At 44.1% G+C, this 21,476-nt stretch overlaps 1 protein-coding gene across 12 annotated transcripts in view; it reads left to right on the top strand.

The window, feature by feature from the left end:
* abcc9 (ATP-binding cassette, sub-family C (CFTR/MRP), member 9) overlaps window positions 1-21,476 on the top strand; it is a 41,475-nt gene that overhangs the window by 1,068 nt on the left and 18,931 nt on the right. For 5 of the 12 annotated variants that reach the window (XR_013075828.1, XR_013075827.1, XM_076721970.1 and 2 more), the window contains 20 exons: window positions 1-1,412; window positions 2,675-2,846; window positions 4,686-4,827; window positions 4,965-5,086; window positions 5,364-5,530; window positions 5,627-5,728; window positions 5,910-6,050; window positions 6,151-6,342; window positions 8,389-8,553; window positions 9,031-9,186; window positions 9,270-9,404; window positions 9,509-9,671; window positions 9,815-9,855; window positions 10,000-10,142; window positions 10,396-10,504; window positions 12,880-12,987; window positions 16,307-16,379; window positions 17,429-17,534; window positions 18,800-18,838; window positions 20,086-20,124. The exon at window positions 1-1,412 is cut by the window's left edge. Coding sequence is in view for 9 of the 12 variants with exons in the window: in XM_076721970.1 (XP_076578085.1) it covers window positions 2,702-2,846; window positions 4,686-4,827; window positions 4,965-5,086; window positions 5,364-5,530; window positions 5,627-5,728; window positions 5,910-6,050; window positions 6,151-6,342; window positions 8,389-8,553; window positions 9,031-9,186; window positions 9,270-9,404; window positions 9,509-9,671; window positions 9,815-9,855; window positions 10,000-10,142; window positions 10,396-10,504; window positions 12,880-12,987; window positions 16,307-16,379; window positions 17,429-17,534; window positions 18,800-18,838; window positions 20,086-20,124 (2,288 nt within the window). In the remaining 3 variants the exon portion in view is untranslated. The remainder of the gene's footprint in view (window positions 1,413-2,674; window positions 2,847-4,685; window positions 4,828-4,964; window positions 5,087-5,363; window positions 5,531-5,626; window positions 5,729-5,909; window positions 6,051-6,150; window positions 6,343-8,388; window positions 8,554-9,030; window positions 9,187-9,269; window positions 9,405-9,508; window positions 9,672-9,814; window positions 9,856-9,999; window positions 10,143-10,395; window positions 10,505-12,879; window positions 12,988-16,306; window positions 16,380-17,428; window positions 17,535-18,799; window positions 18,839-20,085; window positions 20,125-21,476) is intronic. The other 7 variants (XM_076721975.1, XM_076721979.1, XM_076721974.1 and 4 more) reach the window with 4 other exon arrangements.

Here is a 21,476-nt window from a genome sequence, read left to right as displayed (position 1 = left end):
TTTGTGTATGTAAAACATTAAACTGTATAATCGGTTGTAGCACGTTTTATCCAGTGTAGTGGATTGGATTTTGTCCTTTAATTTGTTAATTCTTGTGGATTTTAATAGTAAAAAAGATAAAAGGTTTTGTTTCTGTTCATGCAAAGCTGATGGGAGACACATTTTTAAAAAATATCTTACAGACCACATGGTTTTAGTGTACTGCAGAGGTTTAAATCAAGCTCTTGAATCTGCAGATAATAATTTTGTTGGTCACTAAGAAGAATCATGTGCTAAAACTGACAGTAGATGAGGTCTGTGTTCACTGACGGGTCTGTTGGCTGCTGAAGAAGCCCATAATAAACCCTCTTCTCTCCACCAAACTAGTTCAAGTTTGGAAATCTGATAGCAGGGAACGCTGAATCAAGTTCGCTGAACTTTAATAAACTTGAACCGGAACTTACGAAATGTGTACCTTCAAAATAAAAACAGGTTTTTCTCATGAGAGAAAAAGAAACTTGTCTTCCCTTTGAGGAAACTGATGAACATTGAAGTAAAACCGCGAAATCCAGCAAGGAAAAAGTAACGTGGATTATTATTATTATTTTTTTTTAAGATGATGATGAAAGTAATCCAAATAAAAGGATTGCTTGATAAACACATGCATAACTTACCCCTGAAGAATAGCAAGGAACAATTTGTAGAATATTCCTATAGTATTATAATTTCCTAACAATATGATGCAAGATATAACAAATAAGATGAAAGCAAGGACAAGAAATTATACATGAACTTACCCAGGATGTGCAAAATGTGCTTCACTTAACAGGTCGAAAACAGCAAAGGAAATTACAAATGACCAAAGTGGGCAACTGCCCTGATCCTCAGGTTCTCTATGGGGCAATTAACTTTGATTAGTTGATTAATGTAAAGTGTTCATACATTATACTCAATTAGTTTGCTTTTAACCAATTTCTAACCAGACTAAACAGCAACACAGGAGGGTTTGTACAGTCCTGCAGCTCACTTTTAGCTCACTAGTGGGTTAAGTTGGCCGTGTAAATGAAAGCCACTCCAAGATGTTTGAAAATTTCTAATGTTTGCATATTTGATACTCAGTAGAGTAGCGTAGAAGTACTTAGTTGTATTAATTTGTATGGTAAAGTTTGATGTTTTATTCTGAAGGGTCATGCCGGAAATGTTTTGTCGGATTCGGTGTAACTTGACACAGTCGGCAGAGCCAGGCAGCAGTATGCGGAGCAGCTGATGCTCAAGCGGGGCTAAAAATAATCAACTTTTTTCTCTCCTACTCTCACTGTATTTCGTTTCTTTTCCTCTCCTTCGTCTCCTCAGTCTGTCTTCTTTATTTTTTCCAAGAAATCCAGGCATCAGGGATGAAACTGTGTCAGTGAGGATTATAACTTCTCTCTGTGGTAAGAGACTTTGGGGTGTGTGTGTGTGATCTCTGTCATTAAGCTAACGTTAGCTTAACTTGATAAGTCAGTTTAACTTTGGTGTGTAAATTAGCTTCCTGATGTGAGCAGGAGCAGCTTATAGCTTTTATTTTAACATTATTTGGTTTGAGAAATTTGGCTGAGTTGAACACAGGTGTTGTTTGTGGTACAAGCCGAAGGTTAACTCACTTGTTTGCCGGCTAAATTTGGACGTTTTGCTCGATAATTGCATGCTAGCAGCCATTTACAACCAATGTAGTTTCCGTAATGTAGTTAAAGTACACTTTCACTGTGCTCCTTGCTGTGTTAGTGAGCCCAATGAACCACAGTTAATGAGACATTTCATGTGGCAAAACATAATAAACTTACATTAAATGTTAAATAAGGTTAAGCTAATGATCATTTGAGTGAAAAAAATGGCAGGAAATATGTAATTTTGTCATTGTGGAGAAGACTTGTGGTTATAGTGGATTACAATGGGGCCACGTTTAAATATTTGATGAATAAAGTATAAAAACTTCATTATAATCATATGAAACCACCCTGAAACATCATATATTTCTCTGCCGGGTCCATTTGCCTAGAATGTCCTAATTTCTCCACAATGAGGCACCAAAATCTTCTTCCAAGTAAAGATGGCCACCATAGTCAGTTTTCGGCGGCCATCTTTGTTTTTGTTTTGGAGTGAAGATTTCACATTAGCATGTGAAAGAGATGAAATTATTCACTGTACACTGAAAGAAAAAGGGTTACAAAAATCCATTTATATTAGAACTTCTTTAAGAAAGTTAAAGTTAACGTGTGATTTTCTTAACTTATTAAACAACGTGGCTAACGCCAGTTGTTAGCTTTAGCTGATTAGAATTAATTCTTTGAGTTAGCTAATCTACAAAGTGACGTCTTTAGCTGTTGCCTGGTCAATGTGCTCTCTGCATACTTGGCTAAACGTGGTTTCTGCACGCTGCCTTTCCGATACTGATTTAACATTAAAGCGCCCTCAGTCAGGCGGCGCGTAGCCGGCCGGCGGCCCTGAAATACCTCTCATTCCTGACAGATGCTGGCCTGCATTTGTGTTTCTGTGTGCTCGAGTGTGAGCACTTGAATGTGTGACATACCACGAAAATGTCTGCCCGAGTCTGCGGACGTGGAGCCAGAGTCTCTCCAGTGAACGCAGACGGTCTGAGGACCAAAGATCTGAGCTGTAGTTCTTCTTTCTCTATGTTTTTGTCTTCTGCCTCGAGGCTTGTGTGGAGCGGTCGGGTGATGTCATGGCCCTGTCGTTTTGCGGCAACGACGGTATCAATGCCTACAGCGTGACGGACGGCGTGCTGAACAATGGCTGCTTCGTGGACGCTCTCAACCTGGTGCCCCATGTCTTCCTGCTCTTCATCACCTTCCCCATCCTCTTCATCGGTAGGTGACAGTGACGGTGACAATATCAATACATATATGACCCTGATATTGATACTCATTGTAAAATAATACTTTTGGCTAAAGCAGCAAATAAAGTACCTGACAAATGAAGAAGCTTCACCACATCGACGCATAAAACCCTGCTAAGATCCAGTATCACCATCACACTGCTTATTGATTTGCAGAATTGCCCACAATGGACTAATGCACCCAGAGTTATTGATGGCACAACTCAAGTGTTATCAGCAATCTGCCAAAATCTCTGACAGGAGACAAATATACAGGACGTCCTCTCATAAGACATAACAGAGGCACCAGAGACGTATTCACCAGTAACGAGAGTTAAACTGTCCTGAGATCTGCTTTGGTGAGCAGTGCTTTTAAATCTGAGAAGTGAGATACTGAAGCAGCTTTTACAGGAGAGCTTTAATAATTAAAATGATCCAGTGTTGTTCTCTATTAGCTATAACTTGTCATATCACCCGACTGTAATCAATAAATAGATGTCTCTTGTGATGAGGATGAGTTATTTTTAAGGCATGTTTGGCACTGATCAGGCCTGGGTTCCATTTTGGATCCAGCTCCAGGTGGATAAAACATCTGGATTCACAGTCACTTCTGCCTCATTTCAGTAAAGACGCTCTTTATTTGCCATAAATCCTTCTTCTGTGTCTGTTGTGGAGTAGAAAAACAGTTTGTTGTTCCCACTGAGCTGTGTTACACTAATCTGTTGCTCCATGTCACCCGGCGGGTCGAGCAGATGTGTTTGTGATATTAACTTTCCCTTTCTCCCTCATGGACACACACACGCACACACTTTAAGGCACTTTCCTGTCGCCAGTGTGAACATTAAGCAGCTTTGAAGGGTCGTTAAGACAGGATTAGAACAACAGTTCAGTGATCCAGTGAAGACAGGAAACGGTAGAACGGATAAACTGACTAAGAAGTGAAATACTGAGTACTGAGCGGTGAGATCAGGAGTACATCTGTTTGTTTTGCTGTAACAATGAGCGTCGTGTATATAGAAGAAGAAATATGGAGGAGGGAAAGAGAGGAAGAAGAAAGGGAGGGAGGAAGATGAGGGAAAGAATGCATGAAGAAGCAAAAAGAAGGAAAAATGTGTTTTTGTTGGTTTAATGTGGAATTGTAGTAACTCTGCTCTTATTGCTGCATCACTGTGAACGCTGGCTGGTTATACGTTTTGTGTGTGTGTGTGTGTGTGTGTGTGTGTGTGTGTGTGTGTGTGTGTGTGTGTGTGTGCATGCATGCAGTAGTTTATGGGAATAGTTCTGACCAGAAGCCCTCAGCCGGATCCCTGAGGACTCACTAATTGATGCTTCCTGGTTTGGGTTTTTTATGGTCTTTGTCCCCTGAGCCTCTGAAATGGCTGCAGTCCATTTAGTTAAGAGGAGAAACAAACCCAACATGAAACTCTGTCAGCACAAATGAAACCTGTTGGATCAGCTGTTTATCCCAATAAGCTAAAGTTAGATTAAACTGACTCCAGACTTGATCCAGACTTTTACTTCATAAGATACTGAGAGTTGCACCGATTAGTAGATCAAGAAAGCGATTAATTCACCATTTTCAAGCAGAAATGCTAAATATTGATGGTTCAAACGTGCCTCATGTGAGAATCTCCAGCAGTATTTCTACATGTGGATTGAGTATATTTGGGTTTTGCACTGTTGAAGACATCAACTTTGGTTCCAGGTAATCGTGAGGGAGATTTTCATTATTTTCTGGGTTTTTTAAATTTAGCGTACGGTGTTTAAAGCAGACACGACGCTCGCTGTGATGATGTGTCTCTCTGTGTCTGTCCATCTGTCTGTCCGTCAGGTTGGGGCAGCCAGAGCTCCAAGGTCCAGATCCATCACAACACATGGCTTCATTTCCCCGGCCACAACCTGAGGTGGATCCTCACCTTCTCGCTGCTGTTTGTCCACGTCTGTGAGTTCGCGGAGGGCATCGTCTCCAACAAGTGAGACCTCAGAGAGACGTTTTATCCTGTTATCACACAAAATGCTGCTTTTGTTTCTGCTGGCTTCATCGAAGTCAGTCTCAAATCAGTCGGGTTTTTTTGTATTAATTCTATTTGGTGTTCGCCTCTCGCTGTAGGATGATGCAGACCAACCACCTCCATCTCTTCATGCCGGCCTTCATGGGTTTCATAGCAGCCACAACATCAGTGGTTTACTACCACAACATAGAGACGTCCAACTTCCCCAAACTCCTGCTCGGTAAGATGACCCACAGTGACCCCCGACAGTTTGAGCTGAGATTTGGGTGTAATGCTAGTAGCAGCTAGCATAGCCTTGTGCCATCAGCCTCAAGCAGAGATGAGGCTGTGGAGCATTACCAGAGAAGATACTGAGGGGGTCTGCATCAGTGAAATGAAGGAAATCTAAATACTGCTTGGACTGGTGCAGTGTGTATTTTAACATGCTGATCGCTGTGCAGATGCTTTCTGTTCAGGCCATTAATATTACACTCTATCACTTCCCCCTCCCCACACAGTGCTGTTCATCTACTGGGTGCTGGCTTTCATTACAAAGTCCATTAAGCTGTGGAAGTTTGCGGAGTACCACGTTGGACCGCAGCACCTCAGGTTCTGCATCACAGCCCTGTTAGTGATGCTGTACGGGCTGCTGATGGCCGTGGAGATCAACGTCATAAGAGTCAGGGTGAGAAGTCGTGTTTCATCCAGTTTCAGGAACTAAATAACCTGTAATGTGAATCCAGGAAGGAAGTGAGCCTTCTTTTACCTCCTCCCCCCGCAGAAATACGTGTTCTTCGCCAACCCCCAAAAGGTGAAACCACCAGAGGATTTGCAGGATTTGGGGGTTCGCTTTCTGCAGCCGTTTGTCAACCTGCTGTCCAAGGTAAACACGAGCACAGTGCGATTTAGGAGAATTAAAAACACTGACTGACTCCATCTGGATGTAGAAATTGACCCATTTCAAATATTTCCGCCATAAGTAATGCGTTAAAAAGTGTCTCATTTTCAGCGCCACTTGGTGGCGGAGCACAGTAAAAGGTTCAAATTCTTGGAACGTTTTTTAGGCGACATATTGGTGGATGAATCCTCTCATCATGGGAGCCCATAAGAGGCCCATAGAGCTGAAGAAGATCGGCAAGCTGCCCATCGCCATGAGGGCGCTCACCAACTACCTCCGGCTCAAAGACGCCTATGAGGATCAGAGGGTGAGCAGATGGAGGCCCGCACCTGATTTAACACTCATTCAGTGATCCGACTGTCTGTTTTTAACCTTTCTCTCCCTCTGTCGACTCTCACCCCACACAGACAGCCGAGGACCCCGATCGCGCCCCATCAATCTGGCGCTCCATGTATCGAGCGTTTGGTCGTCCCATCCTGCTCAGCAGCACCTTCCGCTACCTGGCTGACCTGCTGGGCTTCGCCGGGCCGCTCTGCATCTCTGGCATCGTCAAGTACCTGAAGACTGACGAAGATGGTGCAACGCAAGACAAGACCAAGGCGGGTGTATGCTCTGTGCGAGCCACCACGTGTAGACAGTAGCTCCATCAGTCCTGAAGCTTCTTTGTATGTAGTGATAAATAGTCAATGATTGTGAGTCTGCTCGCCACTGAAGATCATAGATTACTGCTTTTACTTCGAGCGCCATTAGAGAGTCACAACTGAGCAGTTTGTGGCTGTAACTGAGGCGACGGTGTGAGAAGTTGAGTGAATTTCCCTTTAGAGAATTCACTTTGGAAACTCAAACCCGTGTTTGCTCTCGGCTGATTTACTGAAGCTGTCAGCGGGACCGAAGTCCGGCTGAGGTGTTTACATAGCATCATTTTATTAAAAGCTAAGTGCAAATTAGTGCAGCGCCATGGCTCGTCCACACACGTTGTGTCACCGCCTGTCGTGGTGTTGGGTGGTCTGGCCGACCAATAAATGACTCAATCCCAGACTGATGTCACCAAGGCGGCGGTCGCAGTCATCGTGTCACCAGCAGGACGTTTTTTGTGTGTGACCGAATGTTTAGCTGTGAACGACACTATCGGATGTGATCATGTGTGTGTAATGTCATAATGTGCTGGTGCTGAAATGACATTACACACACACATTTGTAGTTTCACACATGTGAGGATCCTTGCTGTCGTAATGCATTAGCTAAAGTTAGCTTTAAAGAACTGCGTGCTCGCCCCTAAGCTTTACAATCAAGGTGCTATATTTAAGAATTTTAGGTTAAAACATTCAATAATTATCTGAAATTATCAAGAGGATGTGAAGAAATAACTGTTTTCACTCATGTGTTTTGTTGCAGAGATGACTGCTGAAGTTAGCATGCTAACCAGCTAGCCCCACAATTCCACTTTGCGCCTCATAATCAAAGTGTAAAACATTGAATTATGGCTCCAGCTAAAGGCTTTCACCTTTTTGATGACTTTGATGAGTCATTTAGTCTCTCGATGACGTGTTCACATTGATCGCCTTGTTCGACCGACGGTCCAAGCCCAAAGATATTCAATTCCCAAGCATGTAACACAAGAGAAAAGCAGCAAATCCTCACATCTTTGAACCTGGAAGAAGCATCGTTGAATAACTTGATGATTCATCGATGATCAGAATTGTTGTTGATGGACTCCGACTAATTATTATGCACACAAAACCTCGACCTTCTTCGATCGCGGTATGTCAGAGTCTGCAGCAGTGTTCATAAATCACTGTGTTACACCACAGTAAGACCAACAATAATATTTAGCAGACGGAGAGAAAACAGGCAGCGTTACAGACGCTCCGTTTGGCGAAGGAAGAAAGGCTGGCAGAGCTGATCACAAGCATCGACTGCTCTTAAATCCATGCCAGCTTCTGCCAAAGGTCATAATACCAGCAGAGCTGTCAGGAGAGGCTGAACAGATGCTCTGGTAATGACAGTACTTCTTCATTCAGTCCATTTGGCTGGACCTTGTTGGAGCTGCTGGCGGGTTCGCGCCTGCCAGTTAAAGTGGGTGTAATGGGCAGCAGAGATAAAGAGCAGAGCAGGCCTGCATATCTGAGTGACACGGAAAACTTCCCACTCGCCTCACACTCAGTTTAATACGGAGGAAAGGTCTGCTGAGCGTCAGGCCGAGCTTTTTGGGATCACTGTGTGTGTGATTTCTGAAGCTGCAACATTAATCGATGAGTCGATTAAAATGATCAGTTGTTTGCTGGTGGCAGCTTCTTAAATGTTAGGATTTGCTGCTTTTCTTTGTCATGCATCAAAGTAAATGAAGAGTCTTTGGGTTTTGGATGCTTGGTTGTACATAAGAGGCAATTTAAAGACATCACTTTGGGAAATTTTAATGCAAATTCTTGGATTTAACGACTAATTATGAAAATAATCTGCAGAAATAACCTTTAGCTGCAGCTCCAGAGATTTCATTACTTTATTCATGTATAAAAAATCATACATATTCATTCACAGTGCTCATGTGTCGCTTGAATCATTTATGGCTAATCCAGCAGAATGAATATCTGGCATATCAGACTTTTGAGCTTTTCTTCTAAAGCTGTCTGTGCTTTGTGTTGCAGGAGACGTATTTCGGTGTGTACTTCATGTCTTCCACTGAGCTGCTGCAGAACACCTCCGTCCTGGCCGTGCTCCTCTTCCTGGCTTTAGTCCTCCAGAGGACCTTCCTGCAGGCCTCGTACTACGTCACCATCGAAACGGGCATCAACCTGCGGGGAGCCCTGCTGGTGAGTGAAGCATCCTGGGAATTTGAGGCGTTTTGTTTCCGTCCTGAGGTGTCGCTCATCCTCATACAAACCTGACGTGACAGCAGATCCTCCAATGATCTGATCCAGCTCACAGCTGAATGGAGGTTTTACAGCCCCTCGTGTTGTGCCGTACGAACGGGGAAGTAAATAACCAGTGAAATGTTATGAAAACATGCAGTCAGTCAGTCATAAATCTATTGAAATGAATCACTCAGCCGGGTAGAAAAGCCTCTGGCAGTTCAACCACAGGACTTAAACTGTCCGCTAAACCCCCGGATACTACTGCCGCTACTACTGCAGATATTAATAGAAACTGGAGCGTAATCTGCTGAATTAAGCTGCATTCAGACGGACAGGACAGCATGAAAACAGGCAGGCCTTTCATTAACGTGAACGGGACTGCTTGTCTCAGTGTCACATCCAGTCATTGTGTGTGATTGTGTTCCTGTTAACCAGGCGATGATTTACAACAAAATCCTGCGACTGTCCACCTCCAACATGTCGATGGGGGAGATGACGCTGGGGCAGATCAACAACCTGGTGGCCATAGAGACCAATCAGCTGATGTGGTTCCTCTTCCTTTGCCCCAACCTGTGGGCCATGCCGGTGCAGGTAGGCTGAAGGGCCGTCCGTACACGCCGTCATGCAGTGACGTCTCAGTGATCGTCTTCCTGTCTCGTCTTGTTCCTCTGCAGATCGTGATGGGAGTGATCCTGCTCTACTATTTGTTGGGTCCGAGCGCCTTGGTGGGAGCATCTGTCATAGTTCTGCTGGCTCCGGTCCAGTACCTCATAGCTACAAAGCTGGCAGACACGCAAAAAAGCTCACTAGTAAGCAGCAGTACCCTGCAGATGGATGTGAATCCATTGTTTTACAGCGGTGGGAAACTGTTTCGTCCTGTCAGTTGAATCTCTCTCTGTGTCGCCTCCTTCAGGAACACTCCACAGATCGTCTGAAGAAGACCACAGAGATCCTAAAGGGCATAAAGCTGCTGAAGCTGTATGCCTGGGAGAATATCTTCTGCGACAGCGTGGAGGAAACCAGAGGCAAAGAGCTCACCAGCCTCAAGACCTTCGCTTTCTACACGTCCATGTCCAGTAAGACGCTAAATGAGTCTCTGACCTCAGTCTGAGTGATGATCGCGTTTGTGTGTGATTGCTTTCCAGTCACACTTATTATTTCCATAATGTAACATGTGAGGAACACCTGCATTAACACCTGCTTTTTCCTCCCTGTGCAGTTTTCATGAACGCTGCTATTCCCATTGCTGCCGTTCTTGCGGTAAGACAGCTTTACCACCCTTATCGTGAGACAATCATCTATAAATTAAAACTCCTTCAAACATTATTTCTGCTGTTTTTTCTGCTTTCTTCAACTTCTGAGCACAAGCGAGAGGATGGTCAAATGTAAAATCTTGTCTTGTAGACGTTTGTGATGCATCACTTCCTCAATAAAACCGGTCCCAGTCCCTCGGAGGCCTTCGCAGCTCTGGCGCTGTTCCACATCCTGGTCACCCCGCTCTTCCTGCTCTCCACTGTCGTCAGATTTGCCGTCAAGGCTCTGGTCAGGTGAGTCTGTGAAACGTAGAAACGACTAAACAAGGAAGACAACTTGGAGATGCTGCGTCACCACCTGGACGTGGTTCAAGTGATAAATCTCATCACAGGAACATGGAGGAAACCTGACAGCAGTGAGGAGAAACTCTAAACTCTAAACCCCTGAGACGTTACTGGTGTTGGTGTCATCACAATCACAGGCAGTCATGGACTGAATGTGTGTGTGTGTGCGTGCGCGTGTGTGTGCGTGTGCGTGTGGTCACAGTGTCCAGAAGCTCGGTGAGTTTCTCCAGAGTGACGAAATTGGAGATGACAGCTGGAGAAACGGAGACATGTCTGCTGCCTTCGAAGCTGGGAAGAAACACCCGGGGGTGGTGAGTGTGGACGAACCCAGACCCACAAACCTGAGCATCGACGGGGAACACGTAACAGAAGCTTTTATTTTACAGCCAGGCGGATTTTACAGTCTTTATCTGACCGTCTTGATTGTGTTTTAGCCACAGTTTCAGTGCTGATGTCTGCAGACGCAGCTGGAACGCAGCAGTCAGCGTACACTTTGTGCCCCATTTAAATGAACTAGAGCGCACTGGTGCAAGTGTTTTTAAGCTATGTCCAACGCCTCTCTTGACTTCAGACCAGGTTTCTGTTGATCAGTGGTGTCTACTGCCTTAAGATAACACCTGACCACACCCGATTTAAGCTCAACACGCCCACGGCTGCACAGATGGGCACTCGAACATTTGCTGCTTGCGCAGTGTCAGCGTTAAAATGCCAACTGCGTGCACATGCAGTTTATAGATGTCACATTAAATGACTTCTGGGTAATGAAGACCTTCAGACAGTGAGAGAACCAAACATTTATCCTGTATTTAAAACAGATGGCCTTAACAAAGCGCACAGAAGGTGCCAATAAATCGCTTTAATGCGCTGAGTTAAACAGCCTGAGCCTCGTCATGGACAGCATTTGGATCAATGAGGCGAGCCGGATGGCACGGCTCGCATTCCTTCCATGTTACTGCAGGTAACTCGTGTCCGTTTTGGTAACACGTTGCTTTAACGCGGACGTTGTATAACACCAGCCCTGATTCCAGCCTAATGAGCAATGAGCAGATCCTCCAAGGAGTTTTCACATATTTAGACAATGATGTGCAATAATGGACGATAACTGTGACTCGCAGCAGGTCGCTGAGTTCATGCAAATGAATTCGGAGGAGTAAGAAAACCAAAGGAGTGGCTTATTTTTACTGATCCCGGCCTAAAAGCCTCCCGTATGTGACTGCTGACTCCAGCTCTGCGTATGCGGACGTTTGCAGTTGAAATGCAGCACAAACGACGAGTCAAAGCAGACTTGTGGTGACATCCAGTGAAACTCTACCGTCGTGTGGTTTCCTCAGGACTGCTTGTTATGTTTTTGAGGCTGCGTGGGGTCCTGCAGACCGTCACCGCCCTGTGAACTGCAGCTCAGGCTTTAATCTTGCGGTCGTCTGAGGTTTCGAACGACCAGGTCACATGCTGACTATTATGTTGCAGCGGAATTAACGCTGTGTCTAAAATGGACAGCCAGACCACAGAGCTGAGTGACTCACACACTCTTTAATGCTTTTCAAATAGGATTATAAACACATCATATCCGCTTTTGTAATGGAATTTTATTGTATTACTCAGTCAGTGAATTTAAGAGTGAAGCCATTACAAACTCAGAGTGGTTGCATCTTAACATTAAGACGCATTTTTGAAGTTTCACCAGGATATCTGGGGCCACTGCTGCCGTTTTATTGGACCGTTCTTTAAATCAAACGCTGCAGCAAGTAATGTGAGTTTCTGCTCAGCTATCGCCACCCGATTCATCCATTCAAGGCGAAATCAAGTGGGGAAGCACCACTTCCTGCGTGTTAGAAGAGGACAGAGCCACGAGGGACGGGGTGTTCTGAACAGCTAATGTGGAAGACGTCATCTGGTGGATGTACTGCAGGTTGAATCACTGTTGTGATTAACAAATCAGATTTTTGTCTCTTGTAGTGAGAGCTAATGATGGCGGTGACGGTCAGTCAGTTTGTTCCATCCGACACGCGAGAGCAGATCCAGTTAAATCTGGACGATTACCAGCTCCTGTTGATTTTGTTGACTTATCGAGCTCCCATGTCAGATGAAAATGTCCCCATCACCAACATTTTGGTCACTGACAAGTCAACTTGCAAAGTAATGGAGAGATTTCTTGATCTTTCCTGGACAGCAGCTCCTCGATCAGGTCACGACGTTCCACTCGCACACATGAAATATTAAAATCCAATAGGCAGAATGCCAGATTTCCTGAAGAATAATGCTCAAGAGCGGATGAATTCTTAATATTTTATTTATATTTTAGCCCTCTAACCCGCAGTAAAATCCTCAGCATGCTGCACAAATGTTATCACACTTGTTCCTGCAGTGGCCAGTGTGACCTTTAGTTTTGCTGCTACAGAGATTTTTCGTGATGTTGGTGAAAATATGTGTTGTGTGGCACACTGAGGTCAGCTGGTCAAAGATCACATGAAGTACAAAGACGCTGATGTACTGTATGTTTATATATATAGCGTGTCTGGATGAGAAGTTTAATGTGCTAGCAGGGACTGAAGCCTTTGGGGCAGCTTCTGACAGAAGGAACCCCCGCACTTCTTCTTCTCCCCAAGGAACTGAAGCGGATGCGGGAAAATCTCAGTTTATTAGTTAATGCTAACTTCAGATCTCTCTCTGTTAACATCCCCTCAAGCCCAAAGCCATCAACAGGAAGCAGCCAATGCGCTACCAGATGGACAACTACGAGCAGCCGACCAGGCGACAGATGAGACCCACGGAGACCGAGGATGTGGCTGTAAAGGTCAGGGTCAAAGTTCGCATGCTGGGGAATGGTTGATGACGGGGGTAAGGACAGAAAAAAAGACAGCGAGGACATAACTAGTGTCCAAGGTTAACGGGTCCAAACAGAAGGTTTGACACTTTCTTGAGTATTCTGCGAACCGCCAATGGGTCTGTCCCATTAGCAGGATGTCTTGTCAGCAGAAGTGGACACGTCTTATGATGATGATGATGATGATGATGATGGAGGACTTGATGGTTATAGGCGGCGTGTTCAGGAGCTCTGAACTCCTCACTGCTGCCTTTCACGTTCCCCTCGTGGTCATAAAGTGTAAGGAGGCCTTTGGGGATGGGCGAGTTTAGGTACAGAGGAAGTTGAAGAGGGGGATGTAAATCTTTCATCTTTCATTTGTGACTGATTTCAAACAAAAAGTACCAGATTTTTTAAAAGCTGCAGGCTGGTTTTATACAGATATTCAGCCAGTCTCATTAAACAAAGTCAACTGGTGCTGATATGATTGTACAAATCATCAATTCTGCTGATATTTCTGTATTTATTACAAAACCAGCCTTTGCATCAAGTGTTTCGCTCCTATGAGGAGATCAGCGGGCGCTTAGGAGCTGCTCCTTCATACCATCATTCGTTCATCTCTGTCAACAGCTGTTTCACATCCTCCCTGTTTGTACATCCATGGGTCATTTGTGGCTGGAATCATACATGTGATGTGAATCTGTGTGTGTGTGTGCGTGTGTGTGTGCGTGGACTCCCTGTCTTCTCAGGAAGTGTAGGATTCACACGAGAATTTGTTGCCCCTTAAAGGGCCTTGTGGATGTGTCCAGCATTTTCTCAGCCCCTCTGTGAAGGCGGCTCTTCCTGCCTCATCCCTGCGGAGCGACGCCACCGACCGGACGGCGGTCCGCTAATTAACAAGACAGAGAGAGAGAGAGAGCAGAGCAGTACACTGAGGCTTTTCCATACTGAACATGTCAGTTTAAGATTTATCAGCTCATCAGTTTGAGGATTTAAAGCAAAAAAAGCACCTTTTTCATACGTTACATGGCCAAAAGTATGTAGACACCCAAGCCTTACGCCACATGTGATAGCTGAACAAAGGTTGAGGTTTATCAAGGTAACACACCTTTAAGCAACTTCCTGCTCTGTATTTAGGATTTCCCTCTCGTCCGCCATGTTTTCTCGTCTCCGTCTTCTTCTGCGGCGGTCGGCAGGTCAGCTTAGAGGTGCGTTACCTCCACATGAGGATGTGGTAGCTGGATCGAGATCACGAGATCCACGAGAATCCAGCGCTGAGTTGCTTCGTAGCCTTAGCCCTCGATAGCTCCTGTGTGTCTCCATGTTTCTGCTCTTACACGATAAATGCCGTCAGATAAATAGAGTCACACTTTTGGTCTTGTGGTTGCTTCAAATGTGAAACTGCTCTCAGTTTTTCATCCTATTTAAAGAAGCTTGTGAACCGTTCGGGAGCGTTTCCTGCAGCTTCTTACATTTTTATCGGTCTTTGATTAAACAGCACTGACCCCTCATGTGACCCCATATTTCCAAATTTTCACGTTTCACTCCCCAAAATCTCGTCTCCACTTCCGTTCTCCTTCCCTCCCCCTGGCTGCTTTTGATAAAATGTTCCCTTTTTGTGCCTCATCCTGCTTTTGACAAACTGATTTTTCTCAGTGATTTGCAGCATGTTTGTTTATCCCAGTCATCCCAGTATGAAGCTGGTGTCTGGCTATTGTGTTTAATGGAGAGGCTTAGTTGTTGATCGCTCATCATAAGAAAACTAAATCTTAAGAAGTCCTTTACCCATCGGATGAGATACTTGACTCATATTAGTGTTAGGTCATCTCCTCTCATCCGCTAATCCACTTAAAACAAATTGAAATATGAGTTTTGTTCCTGTCGAGTATTTGCTTACAAAGGAACAGAGATGTTTTTATCTCGAAGATGCCTTTTGGGATCTGTGTCGTGGGGAGAAGGGAACAGTGGGGGGAAAGGCTGGGGGATTGTCAGATAAAATAAACATAAAATAAACAAATAAATGCAACAGATGGGAGAAAAGTAAACAGAGTCCTCGCAGGAAGCAGGGTGATAGATCACTGGACGGGGATTAGATACGAAGGCCTGTTACATGTTTCTCTGCTGTTGGCCGGTGATCTCTTTCCCTGAGACATTTCCAAGACTCATGAAGATGTTTCACTCTGTATTCTGTTGACCACACGCAGCTCAGGTGCTTCATTTTGTACCACAGGAAAACCTGAAGCTATTGTCCACATTTGAGACAACATGTTTACTTAGAATCGTGATCACGTTGTCTTGCATGAGAAGTGGATTAATTCATTTGTTAACTTAATTACAGTACAAAAACACAACTTTATAAGTTCACTCACTGATTTTGGTGAAACTGGATCATATTTTACGGTTTCCTGATGGACAGATTGCTTTACTTCTGCTGCTAACTGTAGCTGCCATGAGCTAGTTTGGCTAGTTAGCTTGTTTCCTGGACTGTGAGCTCGGAGCACCGGTGGGATGTTGGTGTTTCCACTGCTTGCACAGGAGCATTGGACCACCAGGAGGAGGAGGCTTCAGAGGCCGCGGGGGGCCGAGTGGGGAGCAGTGGGCACCAGAACACAATGCGTAGATGTCTTTGACAAAACAAAAAAAAAAACTGTTACTTCTTTACATTCTGTTGATAACTTCAACTTTAAATGTTTTAAATCCTTACACATAACTTCTTTAATGTGTCACACCAGATGCAAATATAAATCAGGGTGTCATCGACGTAAAAATGGAGTTTTACATCCGAACGTTCTCCCGTCTCATGGTTTAGAAACTTAACACAACTCAAATTTAACAGTTTTAAAACAACAAGGACGAGCTGGAAAGGAGTTTTTGGGCATGTTGAATAAGTCTGTAAAGAAATGCAGCATAAATCTGGGCTTTGGTTTTGGGGTCTTCAGACTGGCTTTCATGACAAACATAAGTGGACCACAGCACCTGTAAATGTGTTTTATTTGTCAGTGTTCACTCAGATGAACTCTCCAGGACGACCTTTGACATCAGTCCCACATAGCTTGAGCACAGTTTGTGTCCTGTGTTATGTAATCGAGTTATCTCAGCAGCTTTTCCACCAATGAACTCAGTGTTAGAGTTTCTTAAACTCTGGGTCAGGACATCAATGTGGTTTTCTCTGGTGGGTCACACATAACAGGAAAACAGCACGTAGTCATGTGTTGCACAATGTGAGACTTCCACTGCGTTTAAGTTTAATATTATGAAGAATTGGCAATGAAGACATTTTTGTGTTGAACTTTGCTTTGTTTTGGTTTAGGTGACCAATGGATTCTTCACCTGGGGAAGCAACCTGTCCACGCTGTCAGACATCAACATCCGCATCCCCACAGGTGGGACTAACCATCACTTAGCCAGGCTTATTGATTAAACTTTAAAAAGGTTTTATGTGTTAAAAAATGCAGTTTAGAAACAGATATCACTAAATTTGTGCACAGATGTGAATATCTTGTTAAAGTACGTGTTTGTCTTTGTGCTCGTCTGCAGTCCAGCAGAGTCAGTCCGGCTGCTCTAAACCAGCCGTTCATGTTTAGTCTAATTACGTAGAAGTATGGGAACAGTTCATAGACTAAGTTTAGCAAAGCAGTTAGCGTTAATGTTAATATTACCACCCTGCACAGTCACCAGGCGGCACAAATATGAGCAACACGACAGCAGTGTCTGAACAGAAAGATCGGGTTTGAGGTTGACTCCTGCTGCCTATGGATTTTATTTATTTTATGAGTTATAAACCACTCAAGACTCAGAGGTGATTCCACTTTGTTCAGTGTTAAAAGGTGAAGTTTGTGCTCACGCTGTGAGAGAACGCTTACAGCAAACCAAACATGCAGACCTGCTGTCAGAGCAATGCTGCAGCCATGTCCCTCAAATACCAAGTGTCAGGAGACCGGGTCATGTTGAGGAGACTGCCAGCAGATGGGCCGCGTAGTGTATCTCACACACACGCACACACACACACACACACACACACACACCCACGCATGCACACATCATCCCCTGGGAAGTTTCTTAGTAGTAGCATGACTGGGATAGCAGGCGAGTCACTTCCCAGGGGATGTGTGTGTGTGTGTGCGTGTGTGTGTGTGTGTGTGTGTGCGTGCGTGCGTGTGTGTGCGTGTGCATGCCTGCGTGTGTGTGTGCTTGTACCTCTGTGTGAATGACTTCATCAGAGCGAGGACGTCTTTCACCGTGAGGACCGTCTGAGCGCTGATGGTTAAATTTGGGGGGTGAGAAATGAGTGAAGTCACTGGAGGATCTTCAGTGTTTTGTAACGTGTGTGAGACCCCAACCCGACCGTTGAGACACTCTGCCACGTGGTGTGCACTGTGTGTGAATGTCAGTGTATTCAGTGAAGTAGAATAAAATCAAACTGTCCGTTCAGGTCAGCTGACGATGGTTGTGGGCCAGGTGGGCTGTGGGAAGTCCTCCCTGCTGCTGGCCATGCTGGGCGAGATGCAGACCATCGAAGGACGAGTCTACTGGAGCAAGTAAGACATTATAACGACACTTCAGGACACAGTGTCTCTCAGCAGTGCTCAGCGGTTGATTAGCATGTAGCCGTTCTAAGCTAATCGGTACATTTCCTCCTGCTCAGTGCTCCGTCAAGCAGTTTGTTTCCAGTAACTTTCTGTTTTCTTTTTTCCACTTTCTCAGTTCTGTTTGTGTAACCACCAAAGCTCTTGCAAAATAAGACATTTTCTTTTTCATATTCGTTCGTTTTTTAGCTCCAGTAAGGTGACTGACACAACATATCAACATGCAAATCATTGAATTCTCATATGACCTTTGTGTCTATGCATCACACATCTGACACACAGAACATGCTGTATGTTTTGAGGTAGATGAAGCTCAGTCATAACTGTTTCTGTCATGACGTAAATTAACATTTTCTCATCTCTGCTCTTGATGAAAGTCTCGGGTTGAGACATCCTGACAGGGACAGATTATTTGTCCATTAGCATCAAGCGTCCACGATCAGTTTTCAGTATGATTTGATTTTCTGCTCTGATGGTTACAGTGAAATGAAATGACTGTTTGGGTTAGTGAATGCTCTGAAAAGCTTTTCATGTATAAAATGAACGATGAAGAGCTCGTCTGTGCTTGTATTTCATGGCACGTTAAAGTACTGAATTATACTGAAGAGGCTTTTATTGTGAAATGACCACATCGGTGTCACTATCAGCGTCATTATGTGTTTGTTTGCATTGCAAAAAACAAATTTACTGTCAAATTATCTACGGCCTCACACAGCAGCACGACGTGACAGTTTGTTAGAGTCATTACATCAATACTCAGGAGGTTATTGACTAAATAATGAGAAGATGTGACGACATTCCTTTTGTTTTGATGGATATTAACGAGGTTGAACTGGACTCATCGGAAGGTTTTTTTTTTACCAGGACGAGCTGATCCTCCTCTTCCTCTTACTTACTGATAGATGCCAATCGATCACCTCTTTCTTCTTCTTCTTCTTCTTCTTCCTGAAATTCCAGCTTCTGTTGCGTCTTTTTCTGTTGTAGATTAAGTTGTAGATTATAGATCTGTATCATAAAATAATCTGTAGCCTCCAGGGCTGCTCACTAACCTTTGCAGTGTGTGTGTGTGTGTGTGTGTGTGTGTGTGTGTGTGTGTGTGTGTGTGTGTTGTGTGTCTGTGTTTGTGTGTGTGTTTGCACACCTGCGTCTCTGCTCATATGATTGCATGTGTGTGTGTGGTTTCTGTCTCTTTACCTCCTGCCTTCTCGCCTCATCAGGCAGCCTGAGTGTGAGATGGTCTACGAATGGGACATCAGGTACTTCGTCTCTGGTCGTTCACACACACCATAAACATCCACATTTACTTTTACGTCCGTGTTTCTGTTCTGTCTGCTTTGCCGTGATTGATACGAAGCTTGTATCTCCAGCAGTGAAGTGCACCATGATAACCCAGAACAGATGGAAAAGGTCAGAAAGTGACTTCAACAGATTCCCCCGAGCTTCTCTGCAACTACTGCTGAGCTGAAAGCTTCAACTCAGAGACTCTGTAACTGTACACTGTAAGATAAGATAAGATAAGATAAGATAAGATAAAACTTTACTGATTTCAGGCAAAGTATTGAAAGATAAGCACAGCGTCATAGAAGGGTCAAGATAAAAAGGTTCAGGATAAAAAGTTAAAAAAATTACGGATTATAAAAATACAGTCGCCAATATGGATGATCAATAAAATGTTCGTCCTGTTGCACAGTTGAAAATGTGCGTACAACAAAGTAAAACAACAAATGGATGTGAGCATATATTAGTATGAATAACAGCAGTGCAGAAGCAGCGCGACGTTACATGATGCTGGAGTTAAACAGAAATACAGCCAGAAGTTTACCTCATGTCGTTTACCTCCTCTGAAACTGGTCCCAGTGCTGCCCCAGTGTTCATCCAGCAAGGACTTCCAGTGGATGCTGAGGTCTCACCAGCATTTCAGTGCCTGTTTCAGATAAAGTACCTGCTTCATACTAAATTTAGTTATTTAAACACTCTTGAAACAAAAAGTAAATGTGACGTTGACGCCTTGTCTACCAGCCTGACTCCAGTTTTAATGTGACATCGTTTGACCTCGTTTGAGAGTCAGTGACGACTCTACTGAACACACACACACACACACACACACACACACACACACCCTCCTGCTCATTAAATATGAGACATTGTCAAAGAAGCCACCAAACCTAATAATCAGAGGCAGACAATGACTGCATCGCTTCCATGGCTCTTCTCTTCTGGGTGGGAAGGTTAATTCGATTAACAGCTGGCAGGCCAACATCATGTCTCCATTATCTGAGGTTTGGCATGAAAACATGTCCCTCTCTTCCACTTCTTTTTGCTCCTTTCTGTCTGTCTTCCTCCCTGTTTTCTCTTTCCATGTGACAGACGTTTGTCGCCGTTAGCCGTCTCCGTCTTCTTTTGCCGTCTGTGTCTTCTGTCACTCATTTCCACTCGCACACACAAACACACACAGCGCTGATTGCAGTAGGCTCGTTCTAACGCAGTGACGTGACTTTGACAGTTGGTCAGAGACAGAGGAGTCTGATGAAGACGTCAGGAGGTATACGCTCTTCTTCCTGTCTCCTGTTTCAGATGTGAAGTGACCCCTTGTTCACCCTTTCGCCCTCATCTGATTTAACTCCATTTGTCATCTTCGCTCTCAGGAGAAAGTACTGTTTTCCACTGCGCTCACAATGCAGTGTTTCAGGCCGCGTTGTTCACGGACACACACATATGAGCTGCTTTTAGTAGTTTTGACTCAGTATACTTCATTATTATACTACAGTTCAGTCTGAATCGAGTCTCATCGCTGTGCAAACAGCTGTGTTTGAATATAGTATTAAAAACAAGTCTTTCTTTCACTCACATCCAAAAGAAACGAGATCTTTAGGTGGAAACACTGCCGCTTTTGTCCACAGGGGGCGCCAAAATCAACACAAAATGAAAGTTCCTTCAGTTGCTGTAAGTTTACGGTTTATCTATTTTTTTTAAAGACTGATAATAAAGCATTGCACAGCACGAATTGCAGCTGAAAGCAGACGATTTAAACATTATCCAGAATATAAAAATACACTTGAAAAAGAGGAGGGAAGTAAAATAATGAACAGCTCAGAAAAGTTTAGTTTTTAAAGTCTTAATACAGAATGTTTATCTGTGGATTTTGGTCTTTATTTTCCAGTTTTTCTGCTTCACATTCAGACCTCAGTTCATCTGATCTTTTAGTCTTTTGGTCACAAAGTTTTGCTTTAATCTTTGTGCCACAGCAGCGTTGTGTGAATATGTGTGTGTTCAGGAACGGCGTCGGCCTGTGGAGTGTACTATCTTCTGCTCATCGATCTGCTCTTCTCCCACTGAGTTGGTGATTGGTTTTGTGTCATGTGATCCCGGTGTGGTTTGTGCTTTTAATGCTGGGAGTCATTAGCACAACTCTAATGTAGTGTTTTCATTCTGTAAGAAGCCAAATATACACACACGATGCACCGAAGTTTGTTTATGTAATAATACACATCAAACTCGCTGAGGATGCACTCAGTGAGATATTCGAGGTTATAATACTGTAAAAAAAAGAGTTTATGTGTCATATTATTTGTCCACGAGCTCAAACATACAACAAGCTGCGTTAGGTGTTTCTTTTTTAAGGATCAGACATAATAATTCTGTCAAAATAAGGTAAGTTTGCATTCTTACAGATGAAGTCTCCTCTCAGGTCAGACTCCCAGCAGAGCTGCAGTCGCTGTCGTCCCTGTTGATGTTTTTGTTGACGTTTGTGTTGCCGTTGTTGGTGATTTGCAGCTCATCATTAACCCGATCCATGATCCATATTTCTCTCTCATATCTGGCAGATTACATTTCATGTTGCGGTGGAGTTTGAAAACTTAATCCTCCCTCTCCATGTTTGTGTTTGGATGTCGC

Source organism: Chaetodon auriga, chromosome 22, assembly GCF_051107435.1.
Source record: "Chaetodon auriga isolate fChaAug3 chromosome 22, fChaAug3.hap1, whole genome shotgun sequence".
NCBI lineage: Eukaryota > Metazoa > Chordata > Actinopteri > Chaetodontiformes > Chaetodontidae > Chaetodon > Chaetodon auriga.
This window is presented reverse-complemented; position numbering and strand designations above follow the sequence as displayed.